Source organism: Vigna umbellata, chromosome 3 (genome assembly GCF_029865625.1).
Source record: "Vigna umbellata cultivar VRB3 chromosome 3, Vumbellata_1.0, whole genome shotgun sequence".
NCBI classification, from domain to species: domain Eukaryota; kingdom Viridiplantae; phylum Streptophyta; class Magnoliopsida; order Fabales; family Fabaceae; genus Vigna; species Vigna umbellata.
The window spans coordinates 41,459,416-41,484,612 of record NC_142167.1 but is presented as its reverse complement, the minus strand read 5'-3'; the positions used below and the strand labels follow the sequence as shown (position 1 = coordinate 41,484,612).

At 32.5% G+C, this 25,197-nt stretch overlaps 2 protein-coding genes across 4 annotated transcripts; both read right to left on the bottom strand.

Annotated features, from left to right (window-relative positions):
• Nucleotides 1-500: 500 nt before the first annotated feature.
• Nucleotides 501-8,425, bottom strand: CCDA (cytochrome c biogenesis protein family). 3 transcript variants are annotated; one of them, XM_088110274.1, is made up of 13 exons: nt 8,352-8,425; nt 8,094-8,178; nt 7,478-7,594; nt 6,857-6,891; nt 6,328-6,458; nt 6,140-6,225; nt 6,030-6,061; nt 5,408-5,569; nt 4,611-4,683; nt 4,422-4,522; nt 1,022-1,114; nt 872-918; nt 501-739 (listed from the first exon to the last, which is right to left on the bottom strand). In XM_088110274.1, exons 2-13 carry the CDS (start codon nt 8,176-8,178, stop codon nt 622-624), a joined length of 1,080 nt encoding a protein of 359 aa, XP_087966400.1. In that variant the 5' UTR covers nt 8,352-8,425; the 3' UTR covers nt 501-621. The 3 variants fall into 3 exon arrangements, with proteins under 3 accessions (XP_087966400.1, XP_087966401.1, XP_047152677.1); XM_088110275.1 differs by lacking the exon at nt 8,352-8,425 and having other exon boundaries at nt 6,857-6,888; nt 8,094-8,344; XM_047296721.2 differs by lacking the exon at nt 8,352-8,425 and having other exon boundaries at nt 501-694; nt 8,094-8,342.
• A 9,714-nt stretch (nt 8,426-18,139) lies between these two features.
• On the bottom strand, nt 18,140-24,605 carry LOC124824307 (proteasome subunit alpha type-6). The gene is made up of 9 exons (XM_047296726.2): nt 24,362-24,605; nt 23,731-23,825; nt 23,573-23,654; nt 22,746-22,842; nt 21,100-21,158; nt 20,850-20,932; nt 19,837-19,932; nt 19,015-19,074; nt 18,140-18,419 (listed from the first exon to the last, which is right to left on the bottom strand). The coding sequence occupies exons 1-9, from the start codon at nt 24,435-24,437 to the stop codon at nt 18,327-18,329; spliced, it is 741 nt and encodes a 246-aa protein (XP_047152682.1). The 5' UTR covers nt 24,438-24,605; the 3' UTR covers nt 18,140-18,326.
• Between the last annotated feature and the right edge of the window lie 592 nt (nt 24,606-25,197).

Here is a 25,197-nt window from a genome sequence, read left to right as displayed (position 1 = left end):
TCATGTGAACTATGTCCAAAACATAGTCATAGTTCCTTGGGCGAGCATTTTGTTTCATTTCATTCAAGTATTGAAGTTGTGTAATATTTATTCAAAACTTTGAACAATAAAAGAAGTGTAAGGCTTTATACGATGCGTTCAATGTGTTTAAATGACTAACTTCAATGGAGGACACAACGTAAGTATGAGAATTCTTCAAGATTTACTATATTTTTTTAATGCCATGATGGCTTATTCTCTTATCAATTAAGCTCCACTCGCTAACGTGCTAATTCGTTCTAATTAATAATTTTCAGCTTACACTGTAGGTGATATTTCATTTTAAACTTTTGTTCTGGTAATGAATGTGGCACCAGGGCATATGCTCGAAACCATAAAACTGTAATTCACGTCCCTTAAGGAGAGCATGATTTGGTCACTGATTATCATTATCAAAATCTTTCTTCTTTGAAGGTAATTAGACCAACAAATATATTTTGTACATAGGGGAAGAATTTGGCTGTGATGTGCAATAGTCTCATATTTGATTCTATTTAATTAAGTACTTTGTATGACATATATACATATTACATGTAACTGTTAAAGTAAGAGATCATGGCCTATCAAGAGCCAAGAGATTTTCTACATCACCATTGTAGCTGGGAACAGCCTATCCAAGAAAGTATATACACCACCACCTAACAACATTGCTCCGCTGTGGGACAAGAAAATTGTAGCATTCATAAGAAACGTACAAAGTCTGAAATTCAAAAGGGAAGTGGATAATCCAGTCTTTAGAAACTAGAAAATTATCAGCACATAAATTGTATGAGGGGCATGGGTTTACCCTTTATATGCAAAGTGATCCCCCATTGAAAAGTTAAAAAATTACCTTATAGGATTTATCCATGCTGAAAACTTGCGAAATGAAAGCAAGCTCTGCGAATTGAGATTTGAATCAGAAATGATGTTTTCCACGAGATATCATTTTAAAAGGGTGATATTTTAAGTTAATCTATAGCCTGAAAAGACATGTACTGACTTGTAATGCTCCAGCAAAAGACGCAGCCAATAGTAAGGGAGAAACATAACCAGTTGTGTATGTCAAAAGCAAGCTGCCTCCAATCACAGGATCCTGTCATGAATTCATTATTTTCTTCATCCACATAAGATGGACAAAATATGAAAAGTGACAAGCAAATGAACATTATTACGAAACGCAATCAACTTACAGAAAAGTAAGATGAGAAACCTTTTAAAGTTACAGTTCATAACTTGATGGTAACTTGTAAATTTCCAAAGTTTAAATCGATTAAATTCAATTTCCAGTGATTCAAAATGATTTTTCTGCATTGTGTAAACTTTGTCAACCATTGGAGCTGGGAATTGGCTTAAAATGAGCTCGGTGATAGATTTCAATTATGCAGTTTTAATATGTACCACTTTCACCGAAGTGGTTTATCGTTGAACGTCATTCTTTATGTTTTATTATGAAGTCATGCTTGATACTAGATCAATATCAAGTTCATAGCTTGTCTGATTTCAATTATGCAGATTCTCAGTTTTACATTCAGTTTACTACATTATCTTGAGAGCTGTTATTTTTTTTATCTAGCAGAGTATTCTGAAAGAAAAATTCAGTTTAAAAAAAAAAAGGAAAAGAGTAAAAAGAGTAAAAAGAAACAGAAGAAAACCACAAGAAAATATGCATGAATGGTAGCTCTCCGGTTTAGTGTGCACATGACTATAAATGCTGACCTCTGTAATCAGTGTCTGGTCTGTTCAATGGTAAGCCCGACCTTAACAAATTGTGAATGATCTCACTTGTTGTGGACTCGGCAAAGTGAGATGAACCAGTCTTGTCATTCCAGTTTGGTCTTATGCTGTTTTTAAATCTGTTCTAGAGCTTTTCTATAGGTCCAAACTTTGGGTGCTTACTTTGTTTCTGCAGCTTTTGTTTCTTTGCTTGTCATTATTGGCTATCTTGTAATGTCTCAATTTATCTTCATTTGAGTTTAGCTATTTTTTCTTGTTTGAAGCCGTTCTTTATTTTATTTCTTGGATTCTCGGTTTTGGTGTGAATTAGTGGTGCAGAATCATTCTTGGAAGGTGGACTACTTCTAGTGGTAGCATCTTAGGGGGTGGAAGCTTAAGAGAAACTCCAAGGAGACCTCTCAGAAGTGTTAAACACAGAATTGGAGAGGAGCTTGAGTGCAAACACGAGAAGCTGTGGAGAGCATTTTCTATTTTCTTAATTCTGATAGTTGTAACAGTTACCATTTTCTTTGTTTGTAAAGGCCTTTAAGGTAAGTGTCTTGGAAGAGCCTTTGGTGTTCTTCCGTATCTTGGAATTCACTTTTCTTGTAATAAATTTGGTGTAGTTTGTGAAAGTGTCTTGGAAGCCAAAGCTAACAAGCCTCACCATAGGATTTGCCTAGTTGTCTTTATTGTACGTTTAGGTGGTTGGCTAAAAGATATTAAATTCTAAGCCTTGCTACTCAGGAGTCCGTTCTTTTAGTGTTTAGGGGTCTTAGAGTAATTGTTTGCTTGTTTGTGGTCTAAAATCTTCTAACTTCAGAAGCACATCCTTTTGTGAAAAGTGGTAGAATAAGTAGCGGGATAAACTCTGGCTAGGTAAGACTTAGTATTTAAGAAGTCTTTGACTCACTTCTCTTACCTGAGAGTGAACTAGTGAAAACTTAACCTTTTTCATTTTAGGAAAACTTTTGAAATTAAAAGATGTCTAGACATCCGTCTCACCATGAGGGGAGTGACTCGAGAAATCGGTTCACACTTTGAAACAATTTTTTAAAGAACTCGAGAACTCAACCTATGGCAATATGAGAAAGTGCAACTTAGGAGAAGAGATAAAATTGACAAAAGAACTTCAAATTCCACTTATGGCGACATTAGGCTTTTAAAAGAAGAACAAATTAAAAAAAAAAAAGAAAAATCAAGGGGAAGTAGAAGTGAGGAGTCAGCTTATGACTAAGATGGGACGAGAATAGGGGAATATTATCAATAGTCTTCTACAGCTAAAGAAAAGAACATACCCCTAGGGAAATTAAAGTTGACTTGCCTTACTTCCATGGCAAGGATAATGTTGAGGCATACTTGGATTGGGAAACGAAGGTGGAGCAAATATTTGCATGTCACTAAGTCAATGAAGAAAGAAAAGTGCCTCTAGAAACACTTAGCTTTCAAGGGTATGTTATGCATTGGTGGACCTCTTTAGTCTAAGAGAAGCGCCACCACAATGATCCTTCCACTGAATATTGGAATGATCTTAAGTTTGTCCTTAGGAGGAGGCACATTCCCTCCTACTACAATAGAGAACTCATGGATGAACTCCAAAGACTTCAGCAGAAGTCTATGACTATAGAAGAATATAGACAGAAAATGGAATTATACATGAGGGCAGGCATTGTTGAGAATGAGGACATCACTTTGGCTAGGTTCTTCAGTGGTCTAAACCTAGAAATCAGGGATAGAGTCGAACTTCTACCTTATAGAGATTTGAATGATTTAGTTCAAATGTGTATAAAGGTAGAATAACAAAATTTGAGAAAATTTTCTTCAAAGAAAGATCAAGATCATTCTAGTTCTTATGGCAAGAAAGTTTTTAAATAGGAAAAACCACCTAAGAATTTAGCCAAGGAGAGAGAAAAGGGCAAGGGTGAATCATCCACACACACTCGCACTAGTGACATCAAGTGCTTTAAGTGTCTAGAAAGAGGATATATAGCTGCTCAGTGCCCCACCAAAAGGACTATGATCTTGAGAGGCATTGATCTCTATAGTAGTGAAGAAAAGTCAGAGGCTAGTGACAGTGAGAGTGATAAAACACAAGAGTCTAATGGAGAGAATGCATACCCTTGTGAAGGAAATCTTCCTATGGTTAGAAGGCTTCTTAGCAATCAACCTAGTGTTTCACACATCACCCAAAGAAAGAACATCTTTCATACAAGATGTAATGTTTTAAACAATACATGTTCTCTAATTGTGGATAGTTGTTTGAGCAGCACTAGATTGGTTGAGAAGCTAAATTTAGCTGACACCCCATCCCAAACCTTACAAACTTCATTGGCTAAATGAAGATGGGGATATCACAGATAAACATCACTGTATAGATACTCTTTGATGATTAGAGAAACTCTATTGAGTCACTCCAGAAACTTGCTTCTCTTGAGAGTCATTGGCTAGAGGTTCTCCATAGCTTCCTCTAGCCTCCTTCCCTAGGCCCAACCTTTCTAGAAACCTGCATAATTTTCAATTCCGTTCACACCATACGAACCATTTTTCATCATTTTTCAATCGGGTTGTCATCAAGAACCCTCTCCAGAGTTTTTAATTCATTAACTGAAACTAGTGAGCAAAATTCCTTTGGCAACCATGCGTCACTACTAAAAAATGAAGACCTAATGGTTATTAATAAGTTGTACCTTGGATGCAGCAACATAGCCCAGAAGGGTTGCCAGAACAGGTGTACTACAAGGTGAGGCAGCTAATGCAAATGTAAGCCCAGCCAGGTATGCTTGCACACCTAAGAATAGAATTCTTCACCATAAAATGTTCTGCGTACAAACTTAAATAATAAAATAATTAAGGTCGGCACAAGAGCATAAACTTACTGGATGGAAAATTGGCAGCAGCTGCACGTGGATCAAAACTGTCAAAGAATGACGGCAGCCGTAATTCAATTATCTGCAAAATTCCCCAAAGTGAATTCAAATATAAATGAAGTGTTTTATTCAAGAAAAAATTTGTAATAGATAAGCATTTAAAGTTTATTTATGCGTGTTTGTTTTCTATTGTAAAAAGCTTAAAACTGTGAAGCATGCCTCCTAAGCATTAGTGCATATCAGACTATCTTTGATGAAAATGCTCTAAATGTAACTGCGCAGAGATTAAGGTAACTGTTGAAATGTAATATTCTTTATTATTATTTATGTAAGGGAACCCAACTATTAGGTTAGGGTTGTAGGATTTCTTGACCTTTTGTATTGTGCATTACTGTACTCTATAAATATAGTGGTAAATTCTAACAATGACTGAAGAGAAAATAAACTGTTTTTAGCTACTTCTAAGCTCTTCAAGTGTAACTAATGTAAAGCTTGCATGAACATTTAAATTCATAATTTAGTCATAAAACTTAAAGAGAGGAAGAAATGATCTCAACATATATCAAATAACTACAAGACTGATCTTTGAGTCCTTTGACAGGCCTAATCCACTGTAATTCGTTGAGATTTAAAGATCTAGTACAGAAATGATTCCAAAAAATAACCCTGCTGACTGAGAGTGAGTTATGGGTGTTGTTGGGCAAAATGAAATAAAATAGCAGAAAAAAAATATAAACACTGATTTTCATAAATAGAAAGTTTGTAACCTTTAGAACACTGAAGGGGAGAAGAAACTGTTTCAGTACCTCGAGAAGATTCAGCCCCATAATTATTGCCAAACCAGAAGCAGCCAAGGGCAATCCTTGTCCAATTTGTCCATAAGCTTTTCCTGCAAATGAAGCTCCTACACCCAACAGTGCTAATGTGGTTGCAAGACCCAAGGAAAACGCAATGGAATCTCCAACTACCTGCAGGAAGAAGAGATTGATAATGCTGTCTTAATTTGTCGGTGTCGGTATGAGAGAGTCTCAAACAGAACTGATGTAAATAAGATGAGTAGAGAAAATGAAGCACTTTAGAAAAAAATTATCAATGCAATTCTATGGGTCTTAGTGATTTCCTCATTTATGAATCTATTGAACTAATAAGGTCAATGTATATACAGTTTCAATAAAAATTAAAGACCAAAGATCCATGCATTTTACAGACAAAGCCTTCTTCAAATTAATTGCAAGACACTGGTTGTAAAATTCTGCTACATGTCAGATCTATGCATCTTAGTAGGAACCTTAAAAGATTAAAAACATAGATTTAATTCCTAAAATCATCTCCCTTGCTAGTATTTAGCATTAGTAATCAGAAAAACTTCAATCCTCTAACATGATCGTAAAAGGAGAGGGCAATAATGTCATATAAACTAGTTTTTACCTCTGCTTTGCTTTTGCCAGAGCCAAATGCACCTGAAATCATTCCAAACCTCAAATTTAGGCAACTAAAAGAGACAGTAATACTAAAAATAATAACAGCAGCATGCTCACCGATGTAACCAAGGGTCAGCGGTAAGACACTAAGTGTACAGGGAGAGAGGCTGGTTACAAGCCCTGCCCCATAAATTACAGCCAAACTATAAACAAAAATAAACAGCAAACAAAAACTATTAATACATGTTTCCAATTTTGAGGAGGGGAAATAGAAAGAAAATAATGAATAGGAATTTATAGGGGACCTAGTGAAACTGAGAGATGATAGTTGGCCCTGAACAGCTTCGTTTGCCTGTTGTCCAGCTGAAAATAGAAAGCCTCCAAACCAGTCACTGAGGCTTCCATCAGCCAAAGCATAAATAGAAGAAGCTACTTCCTGAGTCGATAAAATAATTATAGTCACAGAGTGCTATACAAAGCATGACACAAAAAGAGGCAGCCACTGTCACTTGGATCCTTAGAGTTTATCAGGATTTAGAACAATTTGTGTCATTTCAACTATCAAAGAGACATTCACAGAATAACCTCGTTGAACAACCTTTTCCAGTTATCATTAGCTCATAAAAAACTAACACCTTAAGTTTAATATCCCATACAGATAAAAGGAAGAAAAAAGAACCATTCTGTATCATTCTCTACTCGCAATAATCAATTTTAACAAGACCATTACGTACATTGAATGAGTTTACTTTACATAAATAAGAAAATAACTCCAGAAATTATTTATGCAAATAGACATTGAAATGAATCAATAACATAGTTATCTATACTTACAGCTTTTGCAGCAACTGGAGCAACCAAGTGTGCTGCTGAAAAAGATGGAAACACAAGTCATTCACCAAGACAATTAACTAATCCCAATAATCGATATTGTAGCAGTAGCACATTCCACAGAAAAGTTTGAGAATAGACAAAAGATCAGGAATTTGACAAAATATTTGAGTCAGTAATTCAGGCAAACAGCTATAGGTCTAAAATTTGCATTTAATACCAGCAGAAGCAACGAATTCTTCACCATTTTATTTCACGTATATACATTTGAATTATCCTTGAGGAGGATTGTTTATAAGTCAACTAAACCAAGTTCCAAATATAACCACCGTAAAAAATGTTGACACTAACAAGTTCCGTGTTCCCAACAGAAGGAAAAAACAATTAGAGAAAATGCATGAATAGAAAAAAAATTAACAAGTGTGTAAAAGAGGCCTGTGCAGCATAATTAAGTCTGTTTTACTAAATAATAACACGTCTTATTCAAATAGAAGAAGCATGATTAAATTAGATGGAAAAAAATTATCAGATAACACATCATCTTGTGATAAATTTGACAAAAGAAACAAGGGATAACTGAGAGGCTAATCCATAATCCCCAATAACCCTATTTTCAACTACTACCTGTCATGACTCCAATCCATGTGGTCAAGTTATTGCCATTAATCTTCCATTTTGGCTGAAGACAATTTTTAGGTTCCGAAGGCTTTTGGTGCGTATTGATGGGAATAACATGGCTGCCTACAACAACAAAAGTGTCAAAAACAAAGAAAGGATATCATGTTTAATATTTCACTCAAAAACATGATAAGGGTAGCAACACCCGGTGAAATAAATAGGCACTACATTGTTCTAAATCCCAATGGTAAGAACATGAAATACCTTTCCAGATCCCCCACACCTTCATTTCAACAAAAAATGAAACCATACATATCCAATAATTTATATTTTAAATAGAGCAAGATGTTCTCCACAAACATAATCCACTCATGCCACACATGACCAGTATAAACAGTAAAACAATTCTTCGGTGTATTTAACAATTATATACACAGAGCTACATCCAACAACAATGGCAAAATCAGCAAATTATTTCTTCAAGAATTTCATATGACCTTCCTGGTACTTCTTCAGAAAGGAACAAAAAGATAAACATTAACAAAATCAGAAAATTGCGATTTTTAAGAAATAAAAAAATACCCATTGATAAACATGGAAGCAAACAAAATGGAAGAATTACCATCGTTGTGAAGATTGCAGCTTGCAATTCTGCGACATGGAAACTGAGGACTATAACTACCACACAAACTCATACTCAAACTCATCTGAATATACAATTAGACAAAAATAAATGTAAGATTGAGAACAAGATAACTATTTGGGAAATGGGAACCAAATATTTTGTTCTAAGTTTGTTTAGCACTGAACGAGTCAGCGTTTATATTTTATTGGGATCCAAACAGAGTCTTAGAGAGCGGAAAAAAGAAGAGACTCTTACTGTCTGAAACACGGAACCTATGAATAGGAGATTGAAAATATCCAGACCCCGACAAGTTTAGTTGTGGCGGTTATTGTGTTCACTTAAATGCTTAATTTGACAAATTTACCATAATTCTTTATAACCTAAATTTTGTATCAATATGTTAAATAAAATATATGTTTTACATTATTATTTAACTATATTTTTGGGAGTTTTATAATAAATATTTTAAAATTTTATTTCTAGTATTTCTTTTTGTAGTTAGTTAATTGATGATATATTTCCTTATGACTAAGCACACTTGAAAATAGTTAGAGTTATCTATGAAAGTAGGTCTCTTATCATCATGGATCATTAATGAGTTTTTGTTTCTTCTGGGTCTTATATTATAGTTTAGTAGTATAGGGTTTTCTTCTGAGTCTTGTATAATGAGTCAAGTGGTTTGATATTTCTTTTGGACCTTGTATTTGGGCCAAATGGTGAAGGGTTTTTGGCTTGAAAATGACCTAACTTGTATTTGGACTAAGTAGTGTAGGGTTTTTGGCTTGGAAATGACCTAGCTTGAGGCGCATCTCGTAGTTGACTTCATAGTCAACATACGCATGGAGTGGCTTGCTCTCGAAGGTTAAGAGCTTCTTGGTCTTTAACCTTTGGTAGAGTAGTGACCATGTGACATATTTTTAATGGAGAAGATTCCTCCCTAGTAGTTGTTATGTGTCATGCTCCTAATGGAGATGATTTCTCTTTAATATTGTTCATGTGTCATGCTCCTAATAGAGAAGATTTCTCCTTAGTAGTGGTCATGTGTCATGTTTCTAATGGAAAGGTTTTGCCTTGTTCTCTAAAGTGTAGAAATAGAGTTGTCATGAATCATGCGAATGGAAAAACTCTATGTTAAACACGAGTTAATCCTTTGAATTTATGAGGAAATACTGTATGAAAGATATCACTCAAGTTAAAATGTATACTCATTCACTAATGGAAAACATGTATTCAAAGATCATGAAGACTTTTCAAAGGTTGTAATGTGGCCAAGGTAAAGGTAGGAAAAATTTAGGATATAAAGACTTAAAAAGTTTGGATAAAAAGAATTAAGGAGCAAAGATTTTGGAAAACAAATATATTATTTTCTTTGTTCACTTTATGAGAAAACAATCATCCTTCTTTTTCTACATTTTGTTTCCCACTTTTACGTTTTCTTATCTTTTTTTTTTCTTTCCTCTTTTTTTCGTGAAACTCGTTTCTTCTTTTTTCCATTTTTATTGTTTTGTGGTCCTTACACACTTTATTCATCACTCATTCCTAACATAATTCATTAGCTCCTTCTTTCATACTAGGATAAGGGATAATATGGTCTTTTTCTTTTCAGGATTTTGTAGTGGCTTAAAACAAGAAAAAGAAGTTTAAGGCTCAAAAGGACTATCAATAGATTAATATCAGGGTGGTCTTATTTGGCCAAATAACTAAACACAAGAAATGTCTCAATCATATCAAATAGTGCATATATACCTAAGTTGCAAAACAAAATAATCAAGCTAAATATTAGAGTATAAACAAAACATGAACAAGTCACTCAAGAAAAATAGGAATGGCACACGATGATTCATCCATCACACTTAGGCTAAAAACTCACAAGACTAAAGCTCTTTCACAAAAGATTCAACCAAGTAATTCTAAAATTAACTCAATTAATAATGTATAGTTATGAATCAATTAGGCTAACTTCTAATCAATTCAACAATCCATTCAACATAAAACATGACTACTATTTCAAGATTATAATAATTCCAATAACTAAATCAAATCCTAAAATTTAATGTCAATATGTTTTATTGAAAACAATAAAAATATTTTTGGGTGAATTTCTTATGAGACTTATTATGTAAAACTTTCACCAAGAAAGTTAATACTTTCACAATTTTCTCAAAAAGAAATCACATTCTTTTTACGAAAATAAAACAAAAATTGAAAAACACAAGAAAAAAAATTCTAATTAATATTTGTCTCCCCCACACTTATTTCAAAAATTATCTTTTATAGACTTATTTTGGGGAGAAGACAAAAAACTTTTGAATCTTTTGGCTCAATCTTATCATATGTCAAAATTTATTTTCTTTAATTTTATGAAGTACAAGTCATTGTGTACAATTTTATTAACTTTTAAATTTTTTATTTTTAATAAAAACAAATACTTTTAGAATTTTAATAATTTTTTTTCTACTTATGCTAAAAAAGAAAATAAACATGCATGTATCTTTAAATTTTTATCTACAATGATATCAAATGAATTTAAGTCTTATTTGTTTTCATGTTGTAACAACTTTTCTTTTTGTTCCGCAGCTAAGTCAACAGATATCACCACTAAAGAAAATAAAATAAAATAAATAATGGAAAATAAAATAGAGAAAAAGAAAATGTTAGTGATAAACAAATAAAAAAATTAAAATAACAAAAATAAAATAAGAATAAAAATAATAAAAATTCTAACCATGTTCCCCAGCAATGGCGCTAAATTTGTTAACGTTGTCGTTGACGCGATCAAATTAATACTACTAAACTACAACAACTTAAGTATTGCTGAGATAGTAGTCAACAAAATAGAAAGAGTAAATTCAACCCTAAGTCGTCTCCCAACGAAGACGAAACTTATTCTTAAAATATTAGTTCTTATAAAAATTATACGAAAGGGTTAGTAAAATAATAAAGAAGATAAAGATAAAGAAATGATTAAAGAACGAAGTAACAAAAGATAGAAAGAAAGAAATTTATAAAGAAATTTAAAAGGATAAAAACTAATGATAAAGAAAATAAGTTGATTTCATTGCTTTTTCAAAATAGGATTCATCATTGGTTATCTAGAAGATTATTGTTCAATTAATTATTACCTTAGATTTTCAAATTAATCAATGTAAATTCTCAATTAAAAGCAATAATTTTTAGATTAGTCATAGTAAATATAACCAAAGTACATTCTCAATTAAATATTACTATGCCTAATCATGTATATTCTTTTACCTCTTATATAAAGTAAAAAGCTAATTAACCAAATTACATTCTTGATTAATTCTCGTTAAAGCTTTTACCACTAATCAAAATATATTCTCAATTATTGACAAAAACTCATTCAATCATATGAAAGTTTCTAACTTTAATCAAAGTAAATTCTCAATTAAAATTAAAAACCCTTGGACTCATATGATTGATATGTTATGTAGATTTGACATCATGCTAAATTGCTATAATGTAAAAATCATTACTTTTACTTAATTAAGAAGCAAAAGACATATATAAAAATAAATCACAAAAACAATCAAAAGAAAAAACAAATTTATTCATCTAATCTTAGAATCCAGTTAAGAAATTACAGCATAATCAACCCTAGAGGCTTAACACTCCATGAAATGTTGAAATAACATGAAAATAGAAGAAGAGAGTGTGGAGAAGATGAGAGAAAAGAGGGTGGATGAATTTTGAATTCCTCAAAGGGTTCCTAAGCTCCCTTAATGTGTTTTCCTAAGTCTCTTGATCGAGGTTGTACCCGAATTAAATTAACATACAATTAAGTGCAGTATAAGTTAGGAGAATGACCCACAGGTCATCTCTCAAGGACCAAATGTGGTTTAGGAATTAGGTCGAACACGTGGTTGTGGTGGTTATGTGGACAGTTTTACTAATTAATTAAGACTCGAAATTAAAACACTGACTAGAGACAGGTTGGTCATCAGCTCAGTTACAACACTTCTAATCCTCGATTAATAATTAACTAAACATTGCTTTACCCTATTCCAACACCAATCAACCAACTAAGCGAAGATCAACTGGGTTATCCTAAATTTGAATTAAGCAAACGAAATGCACCTTGTTCAATCAATTATGCACCGAATATATTAATTAACTAAGCGATAATTAACCCAAATTAGACCATTAAGCGTGTCTTAATCACAAGTGCACAACAGAGAATGAGATGCAAAGTGGCAGTAGCATAATCGCAATAATAGCATAGAATCTCATGGAAAACGTTGCAAAATCACCAATGACCAACCCAAATCGATTAAGCTACAATTATGAACGAATTGAAACTGCAACCAAGCATTAAAAACGCAAAACAAAGAGCTAGAAAAACACGGAACTGCACTAGAAAATGAACACCTACTTACAAAATGAAATGCAACCTACAAACCAAAATGAATGCAAAAATGAAATCGCAATGCAAACCCAAAAATGCACCAACAAAACTACAATCAGAAATTCATATTCAATATAAAACTTAAGCTAGAAAACGAGTTGAAAAGAGTAAAACGAAAGGACAAAAACCAACACAACAAGCTAGCAAAACAGAAAACGAAAATGGAAGATAACCCAAAGTACAGAAAACGAAAATGGCCAATGGAAACAAAAGAGAAATGGAATAAAGTTGAGAATTTAAAATACGAATTCAGTACAAAGAAAAGGAAAACGAAAAAACCTCCATGGGAGCTCTCCAAGAAGAAAGAAAATGTAATGTGCATAATGAAGGAGAGTGAATATTTGATTGTTGTAAAGATCTAAAAATATTTGAGAAGATATATGCTAGATTAAAAAAGATTTGGTAAATATTATTTTTTCATATTTATTGATATAGTTAAATAAGGTAATTATTTAACAATATCAAATAAAATATCTTAAGACATTTTCCCCAAATTATCTTTAATCATAAACATTTATCAATTATTAATGTCCTCTTAGTAGAAGAAATAGAGAAAACCACAAGATCCATTTTTCGTTGTTTGTTTCCTCTTCTTGACTTAGCCAAATTTCTTCACTTTTTCATGCTATACTTAGATTAACTTCTTATGGTCTTGATTATTTGGAATTCTTGGATTTATCTTTAAGGTGTCATGAAACTTTTATCATTTTATTTTCACACCTCAATGAGCTCAATTGAGCTATAGTTGCACTAACACACATAAAAATATCCCAAGAACATTTATGCAACTTAAAAGTTATTTTTAACATGTTTTTTAATCTCATGCTAAATAAACCCAATTATAACAAATCCTAATTAAAATATTCTATTAAAGTACAAAAGCCAATTAAGAATCCAATATTAAAGGCTAAATGAGGCATAAATATGCACTCATCATAGGCCAACCACCCTACCTAATTCAATCATCATATTGGTTCCTAGGCCCCATTGCTGGAAATGTTCGGGTTCAAAACCATATGTGGAGCTTCCGCCTCATACGGCTCCTCTAGGGATGGAGGTAGGCCCAACCCAAGTTTGTGCGGTTAAGGTTGTTGTACATGACCTTCGCTTATTTTATAAATATAGTAAAAGTTCAAAGTGATCGCTCTTAAACTTAAAATACATCTATAAGCGTTAAATCCACCTACCACCAGCCTTCTCCAAAAGAAGATGAGAGCTTGATGTGAATCCAACCAATGATTAGATGTGACCATGAGCAATGAAAATAATCCACTTGAAAGACTTGGAGGACCTATGACAAGGGCTAGAACAAGGAAGCAAAGGAAGCTCTTCAACAAGTGTTGTCCATATTAATTGAATACAAGCCCAAATTTCAAGAAAAAACGCCAAAATGGTGAATTGCATTATGGCCCAAATGGAGGATAACTAAAACATCATTTTGTTGGTGTTTTATTTTACAAGTTATTAGTTTGTTTTTAAAATAGCCAAATATTTGTAAAATTGGTTGACAAAATTATGCCTTTGGGTCAATCAGTTAGTGGGCTTTAGTTTGACTTTATGTTCAAGTTGTAATAAGGGCCCAATTTGGAAACTTAGACATTAGCCCTTATAAGCTTAACTATTTTCATAAAAAATGCACAAGTTAGGTTTTTATGTAGATAAATTAGGGTTTTATCCCTTCTATCTTAGTGAGAGTGATTCTCCTAAGTTCTTGAGTGATTCAATAATCCTTGGTTGTATCAAAGGACTTTCCATCCTCTGTGTGTTTCCTCCTGTAGAAGAATGATTCTTTTCTTTTGTTTATCTTTGTCCCTTTGTTTTTTTTTTCTTTTTCAATTTCTGCCCCGTTTTATATCTTATTCATAAATTTCGTTCTACACATCTAATTTGTAGTTCAAAATGTGATCTTTGACACCATTTTGGAAACACCTCAATTGGAGTTCTGTAGTTCAAGATGTTGAAGTTTCGAAAATTATGTTCCTTATTTTTTACTAAATTACGAAATTTCTTTCAAAGTTATATCCCTAAAGATCCTCAATAAGCTCTTTCGTAAATGTGGTTCACATCAAAATTGGTAACGATGTCTATGACCTACCTATATGAAATGCTCTGTCTAGTGCCAAACTCTCTCATTTGAGAAACATAGGCATGATAGGTGCATTTTGAGAGAAGTTCCCCTCGCAAAGAATGGAGAAGGATACAAAGGTCCTATACCTATCAAGTATAGAAAATGGGTCAAACCCATCCTCTACCAATGTTGCCTCAACATAGCATTCAACTATCACCTGGTTCGTTATAGTTGAGGTCATATGCTAGAGATTGGCATCCTCCTGAAATTGAGGAGATCATACCTTGAATAAAGTATGTCACCTCAAACCTTATATGATAGTAGAGGTTCTTGCAAAGTAGGAATATTCGGGGGCACAAGCGTGAGAGGAATCATAGGATCCTTGAAGAGAAGGGGTTGATTTGGATCTACTGTAGGTGGGGACGGTGGTCCGTACACTCCCACCCCATCGCACACGACATAGTTTCGTCCACTTAATATAGGGAGATTAATAATCCTAGGACACACGTCCATATTTCATAATCTATTAAAAGCCGCAACTTGATAAAGCCTAGGAGGCTGCTAGAATCCCTTGCTTTTTTTTATAGCTATTGAATTTGATGTTGATGCTCAAAATTGAAAGAAGTTAGGTTAGTGACACTTATTTTTTTCATGCTTGAACTATGGGGCAGACTAGCAAAATGGAAGTTATATCCATACGGGTTGCACCTTGTTGTCTTAGACTGTTATTGAATCCCCTTTTTATATGATTAACTATCTAAAGTAAAGATTGTTGTCCTTTACTTTAGAGCGTACCGTTATTGAAAAAAAGGTTGATGGATGAAGCATCAGAATGACAAATGATTACAATTATGAAAATCGGATAAAGTCGGAAGCCTTTTGAATAAAAGTAACGTCAAGTACTTTGACTACAAGGGGAAGCTTCATAAATAGCTTTGCGTCCTCATCGCTTCTTTCTGGTGACTAATTTCTCAAGTAGGTGGCTTGGTAAGCAAGCCACCTTCAACATAGGTCAAATCCCCCTAAATATGGAGATAGATCCAGATAGAAATTTATATCTTTCTATTTATCGATAGATAGAAAGATATATTAAGAAATGGATCTTGATTTGGTTTCAATATCTATGAATAAAAGAGATCCTTAAATATCCATTTGAGAAAATAAAGTGATGAATAACATTATCTCTTTTATATATATATATATATATATATATATATATATATATATATATATATATATATATATATATATATATATATATATATGTATATATGTATATGTATATGTATGATTATATATTTGTAAGGATTTTTTTAGTTAATGGAAGAAAAATTTGAAATAAATATTATGGTAGAACTCAAATTCTCTCTCAAACTTCTAATCAGGCAAAGAGAGAAAATATCATTAAATTTTAAAAGAGATATTAAACAATTCAGTATGTCAGACGTAAAACCTATGAACTCCTATAATTTTTTTAAAACCCTTGTGAAAGACAAAAAAAAATGATAACAAAGTATATCAGACGATTTATCGAATTAAACTCTCTTACTTCGAACAAAGTATGATATCATTAACTTTATAATAATATTATCACTCACTTTAGTATGATTTTGTGACTGTCTTTCATTAGGGATAAAACTTACATACATTACTTAATTCGTGTTGTTCCCCAATTGTATTTTAAGTTTTAGATTGATAATATTCTTATTAAAAAAACATTACTTAATTGTTATTTTGATTTCTATGTTTTACAAAATTCCTAATTTGGTATCTAATTTTTTTTCTGTGATTTTATTCTCTTAACTTTTGATTATTCATAATTTTGGTTCTTGAATTTCATTTTGTGTAATTTTGATAGTTTAATTCTTAACTATTTGTAACTTTATTAAATTTTTTTTGTTCAATTACATAGTAATATTATGGAAAATACTAAAAAATTTACTTTACAGACTAAGATTGAAGACGTCGACTTTTTAAAACTGAAAATTAAATAAAGTTACAAATAATAAAAAATTAAAGATTTAGAGTATGTTAAAAGAAATAGAAACCAAAAATTAAAGAAAACAAGTTAAGAAACTAAACTACAAAAAGTAAAATAAAATTACAAATAGCAATGTACTATGTTTATTACAATTGGTATAATTTAAATACTGACATTATTAATAAAATGTAATTAGCATCAAACCAAAGTTACAAACAAGTCAACTTTTAAAGAGAAAAGTGTTTTATTTTTCATCATTTTACTTCATTCGGTTTAAAATTTAAGGGCACTGCCAGAAAAATGATAACAAATGTTTTTTTATTTGCTTTTTTCAACTGTTTAATAAATATTAAACTAAATTGCCTTTATGAAGGGAGGGATGGAAGGTCACCGTCAGGGATGGCAAAAAAATCCGCGCCCGCGGATATCCGCGGATAAAATCCACGACGGATAGTTGATACCCGCGGATATTTACTACCCGCAATCTGCGGGTAGCGGATATTTTAATACCCGCTTATAAACGGGTCGGGTGCGGATATTATACTATCCGTACCCGCGGATATCCGCTACCCGCAAAAAATAAAAATAAAAATTTAATTTACATTTTATTAAGTTAAATTTAATTAAAATTAACATTAATTTATATTTTACAATATTAAATTTAATTAAAATTTATATTTAATTTAATTTATATTATATTTTATGTATTTTTTATAATTTTATTTAAATTTTATTTTAATAATTTATTAAAATATATATTATTTTAATATTTGCGGGTATCCGCGGATATCCACGGGTATCCGCGGGTTTTAAAATATACGCGGATATTTTTTAAGCGGGTATCCGTACGGGTAGCGGGTCGGGTAGCGGGTGGATTTTTTTTTGTCGGGTCGGGTTGCGGGTAGGCACTATCCGTACCCGACCCGATCCGTTGCCATCCCTAGTCACCGTTGTCTCCCATGATGACTAGATTGAAAAAAAGAAGCGAAAAAAGAGAGAGATGGCCAGATAGATACTGGATATAAAAGTTTGCACATATACATAATTAATTGTGTACAAAAGTAGTAAGTTTCTTTTACCTATAATCGCGGGATTTTGTCTTTTGTTTATTATAATATATTTATAAAAAAAATATTAAAAACATAATTATTTTTTATTTATAACAATCAAAATACCAAAATTTCAACTCATCTTCAACCTCTTTTACCCAATTGGAAGACTCTCGCTTCCTACCCTAATTCGGACACAAATGAGAGAACATGTATCGTTCAGATATCTTTTTTTGGCGAACATTCGCTTCTCAACTGGACATTATTGTATTTGCTCTCATAAAGTTTCGAGCTCACCGGAATAGAGCTTCTTCACATGCGAAATTAATTTCTTATTATATAACTTTATTTGGATGATTTCATAGGAAAATCACATAAAAATTGTTTTTTAAATTATAAAGAAAGATCACGTCCTGAACTGAAGTTGAAGTTCAAATCTCCACGCAAGGCCAAAATTTTTAACACCATGCATGACTTCATTACGTAATCACCAACTTCTTTTAAAGTGTATGGAGAGATTGGTTGAACATAAAATGTTCTCCCAAATAAACTTGTAATAGGAAGCAAATACCATCTTCAACAACATTCTTCGGTTACATACTAATCAAATTATCACAAGGAAATCAATTCGTTGAATGTGATCCGAGAAAGCAAATGCATAATTTAATCTAGCATTAGAAAGATTGAACAATTACATGCTATTAAGAACTCAGTCACGCTCACTTATTGCAGTCAAGTGCTCATCAATTTCCTCAGTGGTTAGAACTCTGAATTCTGGATTATCCTTTCGCACCACTCCAACCTGGAAAACGCAAGGCACAACCATTTGCAATAAGTCAGTGAAGAAAACGTTTGTTCAATGGTTATAACCGCAACAATTTTAATCCTTCAAGTCGCACTTTACATAAAAATTGTAAACACAGATTAACGCCACTGAATGTAATTTCAAAATAAAGTATCCACTTCTGGAACAAGTTAAAATACAGTCCTTCAGTTTACCCACCATTTTACAACACAATCCTCCATTACACACCAATATCAGTTTCACTTATTAGCAGTCCAAATTAAGCATTAGAATCACAAAGAATTGCAACTCGAGTGGATGAGAAGTTAGATTTCTATTCACCTACAAGTAAAACTAATGAAACAACGAAAGCAGAAGAAAAATGTTCTGACACGAATTGCCTGTTCAAACAAACGCAATAGGCTGTGTACGATAAATATATATGGCTTACATTTAACAAGAAGGAACAAGAAAGTTGTTAAAAATCTTTTTAATATTAAAGACCAGTCTTGGTCCTTTGCTAGGGATTACACACGAATGAAATCCGGCAATAACTTTATAAAGATATGGCTTAGTTTGCAAATTTCAATTAGGAAGGGGAATAAAATTCTACCTCAATCTCAGTGGCCTTAAAATCCTCCTGAAGAACTGATTGGAGAGCAGAAATGGCAGTCTGATAAAAAGAAAAAAAAAAAAAAGAACAGGCAGGGAAATCTTCAAGTCAGAACATAGAAACGAAATTTAATAACTATTAACAAAATTGATATTAAAAAATTCAATTTCAAATGCCTTTAGTTGCAATATTGGTAAAAGTCTTGCAAACAAAAACTAACAACCATTTATGAGATAAATACAGATAAGAAACTAATTAAATTAAGATACAGGCGGGGACAACAAATATTATAATGTCATAACTAACGTAATAAGATATAGTTTTAATAAGGAACCAAAAGTTTAGTTCTTGTAACATTATCTGATTCCCATGGATAAGTCCTCTGTCTGGCATTAACACTTACAGAAGATAACAACCATCATTCCTATTCTAAGCAAAGCCAAAATTGAGATTATTTAAATCTACTCACTCATGTTTCAGACTTTTCAACTTCTGTTAGAACAGATAATCTTCAGCAAACACAAGTGAATTCAACATTTTGTCCAGTAAGTTTCATGCGGACTAATAGTTATAGAACATAATAGCACAACTATACAATATAATTATGTTGCCAGAAGAAAAAACCAACAAAATTCACTGTTTATCTAAAAAAGAATGGAGGAAATCTGACATGATGAAATATATATCTTTGATAACAGACATTCTTGGAGACAAAACATGGGATCTTCATTTTCCACATCAACCAAAAAACCAGTGTAAAGATTGTTTATTTCTCAAACTAAACAGATATAAATGGAGGAAAAAAAATCGAAAGAGCACTACCTGCACCGTCTCCTCATAAGTAAATGAAGGGTCATTCTTCATCTTCTTTTCCAAGAAATTAATTGCCTCTTGGTCCTTCAATCCAGCACTTGTGGCCTGAGTACATCATAATAGATTCTTAGACACTTGAATTTCTGTATACAAATACGAACAGATAACAAAAGCATGAACTAATGAAGAAACAGAAACACCATCACTTGCTTTGAAAAGTTTACAAGGTTCGAAACCAATGTGCATCATAATCTTACATATATATGGACAAGCAATGAAAAATTCAGAAGGAAATGTAGTCAGCAGATCTAACAAAACAAAAATTGCAATACAGATTTTTTTTAAAATAACAAAATCACTAAGCACCAAAGATGCATAAGTTTCTCAATGTTACTAGTTCTACTAGGAAGTAAAATTTAGACCAAATAAGGACGGGGCAATTTAGGGGCAGTTGAAGGTTCAAGATCTTTTACATATATGGTTACACATTTTATAACACTAGTACATTATAAAGATAATTGCTGCATAAAGTTCAAAATATGAACAACTTGTGATGAATTCAAGGTTGCTAAATCATTTTTACAAAATCACTAATTTACATACTCCCTTACCGGCATTATTGACTAGTTATAATCCTCCTTTTCTTGGTCAATCATAACTGTAGTTATACTGCCATGATAACTTTTCATTTGGTTCAGTAGTTCAATCAATAAATCATCTCAGTAAGCTCATACAATGCAATCTTACACTTGTAATAGAAGAAATGGAATAAACAACTTTCATGAATAAAGGCACCAGTCAATCTTGGTGTAGTCATCCCCAAACCCCTCTATCATTTAACTATTTAATGATGTGAGATAATTATTTTCAATGCATGAGACATTTAAATCGATGAAAGTTATAACTTAGAAACTTTTATAAAATTGAGTTTATTATCAAGATGTTTTTCATCTTCTGATTAAATAGCAACAAACCACTAAAATATCTACTGTCAATCAAAGTCAGAAAGATCTTCCACGTACCTTGTGACCAAAGTAATGACCAGCAGGATCACATTTGTAAAGCTGTGGTCCGTATTCATCATCTATACCCAAAACCATAGCAACTTCATGGCACAACAGATTTGAAATCACAGAAAGAAGAAATGGTGTCAATAAAAATCGTAGGTAATTGAATTATTAAATATCTTTTATGATACAAACACAATTTATGCGAATTTTCAAAAAAGTTAAACATTTGTTCAACAGGGAAAAAGCTAAGAAGAAAACCTACCTACTCCAAGTGGTCTCATATATGCATGTTGGGTATAGACTTGTGATTTGTCTGCAATCCTGTAAGTATAAAAGATAACAAAGGCAGACACAAAAGATGTTATAAATATTGCAAGTTGTAGAATCCTAATATACAGTAGCTAAAATAATGTAGCCTTTGATAAAACTCAAAACTACAATCAGATTCAATTTAAGAGATTAATGATTATAAAAAGACTCTTTCAAAATAATGTTGAGGCATATTCAAGTTAAGAGAGAGAGAGAGAGAGAGAAGACAGGCAGAAAAGGTTATTTATATATTGGTATTGATAAAATGTACAAAAGAAAACAAGGATTCTTTTTACATGGATAATGAAAGAAGCAAAGCTGTAAACCATAAAAACACCTTAAGAAAACCGTATCATACTGAATACTACACTAACAAGGCAGCAGCCGAAAACCTTCCACAATGTGCATAGACACAACTACCACTGCAATTAAATTTATTCTGCATGCATCAAACATGTCAAAAAGATTTCCTCATCGAACCCATATTCAGTTACTATATACTTCAATACAGAAAATCATAAAAATGACAAAAATACCATCACAATCTTCAATGTTAAAGCTAGCAGACATATTTAACTTTAAAAATCTGTTTGATAATCCTTTCGAGATCACAGAAATGAATCCTGACAGACCAGATTACCCAGAGATAATACCCTACAACCACATCGAACCATAAAATTGAAAGCAAAAGCACAAGTTATTTAGAAGTAATGCTAAAGCAAACAACACTACCACGGTGGCACTGCTGCAAAAGCTGATAGCATTTTATTTAAGGAATTTTTATAAGTACATTAATGCAGCCATAGAAAGCTCAAACTCTAAAAGTGTCTAAGAAATGGTTTACTATCCTTTGCCAAATACCTTTATATCCCAAATGTTTAATCATAATCAATGCTATTTCCAGAGACTGGATGAAAATTTGGACACAACTAGTTTATTACTTATTAAATTAGAAAAACTAGGTGAAGATGACAAAAAACCACAGATAGAAAACAAGGCAGATGGAAATGCATGAGAAAGTTAATCGCCAACTTTACTATAAAATTTGCAGTAAGTTCTTTATCAAACCAACTAGGAAAAAGGAAAGACATCAATGAGCAATCTCACCAATCACCAAATAAATTCAACCCTTATAAAACTAAATATCAGGTCTAACACTTCCATTCTTCATTAGCATTCAGCATCCTTTTCAGAAACAGATGATAATATTAATAAAGAAATTAATGTCCGAAAATGGCATATAAATCCATGGCCCTAACGGTTCCTACTGTGGGATCTGTTAACAGCAGCACCTGTTTGAAAGGAGCAGTTTCTTCACTGTTTTAGTACATTAGGTTGTTTACTGATTCGTCAGCTTGCAATCTACCTAGTCAACAAAGTAGGACGACCAATGGACTTCCCACTCGCAATCCAATTATTAGAAGAACGTTACAACAATATGGATCAATGCCTATCTTGTACTTATCCAGTTACCTTAAATGAAGTGCAGATGAAATTCTTCATTAAAAAATGATAATTTGCAAGCATATATGAAAAAGAATAATCAGCAGCTTGTAATATTATGGTGGAAAAATATGTTTCAAAAACTGAACTGCTTACCATCTAGCTAACACATCTACAGGCATCTCATATCCATATGTAAAGCGAAACTCAGCTGCTTCATTTCTTGCTTGTTGGACCAGTGTCCTAGCATCAGCTGCAAAGATGTATTCCAAAATAAATCAAAAAATGAATTTATAATGTAAGGAAATTTCAGTTCTAAACAGATCTGAAAAACTAAAAAGCTCTGTTTACTCTGACTGAAATTTGAACATGTGCTCATACATCAAAGTTTAATTTACAGAAAAAACAATAATATTATTGTCTCTATTGCGAATCCAGTATGTTATGTTATCAGTAGGCAAAACCTGGACAGTATAACTAAAGTCTTTTCTCTTCATAAATTATTAATTATAGTTATATCACCATCAGAATGTGAACCTGGTCATAGTTTATGTTATCCATAGACATAACTTCGACAGTAACATTAAGGTTATTTCTCATCATAAACTATTATTTATATTTTATGAAAGATTTCATAGATTTATTGATCAATATTACACATGAAACAAAATGTACATCTGAAACACAAAGGTTTGGCACCAAAACGAATATCTAATTTCCTATATGCCATAATCTAGGAAAATTATAAGCATTATCTAATAATCACCATGTCTTTCTTATTTATCCTCTCACTAACCAGTAGCTTGGGTTGATATCATATTTTTGAACTTGTAATTTATGTTTTAATCGAGATACAACATTTGTGAAACTCTACCCAATTTAACTTGTACAGATAAAAATACATATACTTTAACTAAAAGATATGCAAAATAAATTCACAAATGCCTACAACAAAAGAAGCAGAGATGGAATGAAAAATATACCTGTCATGCCAGTCGCCAACAAACCAAGGTACTTTGTGATGGGAAAGAGGTGTGTAACACTTGTCTGGTCCAAAAGCTTATCCTGCATGTTATCCTAACTTAAGCATCCAGCACACATAAACAAAACAAAGATCAAAGAACCAACTATCAGTACTCACCGGAACCTTCTTCTGAGTAACAACACAAATGGAATCCTTTCCTCGGACACCGATTGAGGTGATTCCAGCAGCCTTAACAGCCTTGAAAGCATACTCTGTTTCATGATGCATAAAAATTTCCACCACTCAACACTATAGCCTAACTTACTAGTCAACTCATTCCAAACAAGTCAAACAAGTGTAATCATAAACCTACCCCAATCCAGGCCATTTCGTTAATTAGAGAGAGTTACAGATTTAAGGCAGATAGGGCTAAAACAAGGCTGAACATAACATTATTCCAAAAATTGAAAAAGAAAAGAACACAAAAAAGGACAAAGAGATACTCATTATGAAAAGAGAACAAAATATTCCATTCGTAAGTGAGCACACAATCAATCAATTCAGAGTCAAGCGCATTTCTTAACTTCCGATTTCCACATTACTATCCTGGCACACTAATCCACTACCACTAATCTAAACTGAAATCACAAAAATTACAGCAATGATTTCTTCTAAAGTACACAAAAATAATTGTTTTCCGCACAGAATTGCAGAAATTGAAGTGAAAGATCTAAACCGTATTTCACTTATCAAAACGTCGCTGTTGTTGCTAGAGGTCACAGGAAAAGAAGAGATTCGAGTAACGTACCAACTTGAAAGAGGCGTCCCTCGGGAGAGAAAATAGTGATGTGACGATCGTATCCGCCTCCACTTCCTCGACTCATCTTAACCCTAACGGATGACGGCGGAGTGCGACAGCGCTTGCGATGGTCGACGACGATGACGACGGCGGCGACGAGAGTGGTGTATTGGTTTTCGAGAAAGTGCAACGAAGAAGTCGAGAGTGGAGACGGTGCTCTTCCGGTATTAAAGTGTCGATCTCAACTTCCTACTCAAGAAAACAAGGGGGTTTCATTTTGCGATCCAGAAGAATCAAAATGGGCCAGCAATTCTTGCCCATTAATTATAGGGCTACACACCGGAAAATAAAAAAGATGCTACTTTCTGTACCCCTAAAATTTCATCACACTACCTCTCAAATTTTCAAAATGACTAATTTATCTTATGTAGAAGTGACTTACGGATTATATATTTCGAAACTTTCAGAACAAGCTTTCCAAAATTTCAGAAATAAGATTTTCAAAACAAGATTTTTGGAACAGAACTTTTGAGAATGAGGTTTTTTAAATAGAATTTCAAAATACATTTTAGAACAAATTTTTTTAACCGAGATTTTGAGAATAAATTTTTGGGAACGCATATAATGTGTTCCAAAGCACACGAAATACATTTTGAAAAAAAAAATAGAACATGGCCTTTTTTTTCTACAATATTTTTCCTCTCTTCTTAGCATTGAGGCAACAACATAGATGACATTATGCAATAATGAAAGGTGTTAAGTCTTTTCATCATGTTGTGGAGATACATTTAATAATTAGGTTTAATGTTTCAATAGGTAATTTTTTCGTCCAGAATCTCAAATAA

Coding starts and splice junctions, on each gene's coding strand:
- LOC124824307 (XM_047296726.2), bottom strand. CDS start 24,437: ATGAGTCGAGGAAGTGGAGGCGGATACGATCGTCACATCACTATTTTC. Junction 23,826..24,361: donor GGGACGCCTCTTTCAAGTTG/GTACGTTACTCG, acceptor ATCATGAAACAG/AGTATGCTTTCAAGGCTGTT. Junction 23,655..23,730: donor TTACTCAGAAGAAGGTTCCG/GTGAGTACTGAT, acceptor GATAACATGCAG/GATAAGCTTTTGGACCAGAC.
- CCDA (XM_088110274.1), bottom strand. CDS start 8,178: ATGAGTTTGAGTATGAGTTTGTGTGGTAGTTATAGTCCTCAGTTTCCA. Junction 4,523..4,610: donor TGCTGCCAATTTTCCATCCA/GTAAGTTTATGC, acceptor TTCTATTCTTAG/GTGTGCAAGCATACCTGGCT. Junction 740..871: donor GCATGGATAAATCCTATAAG/GTAATTTTTTAA, acceptor TTTGAATTTCAG/ACTTTGTACGTTTCTTATGA.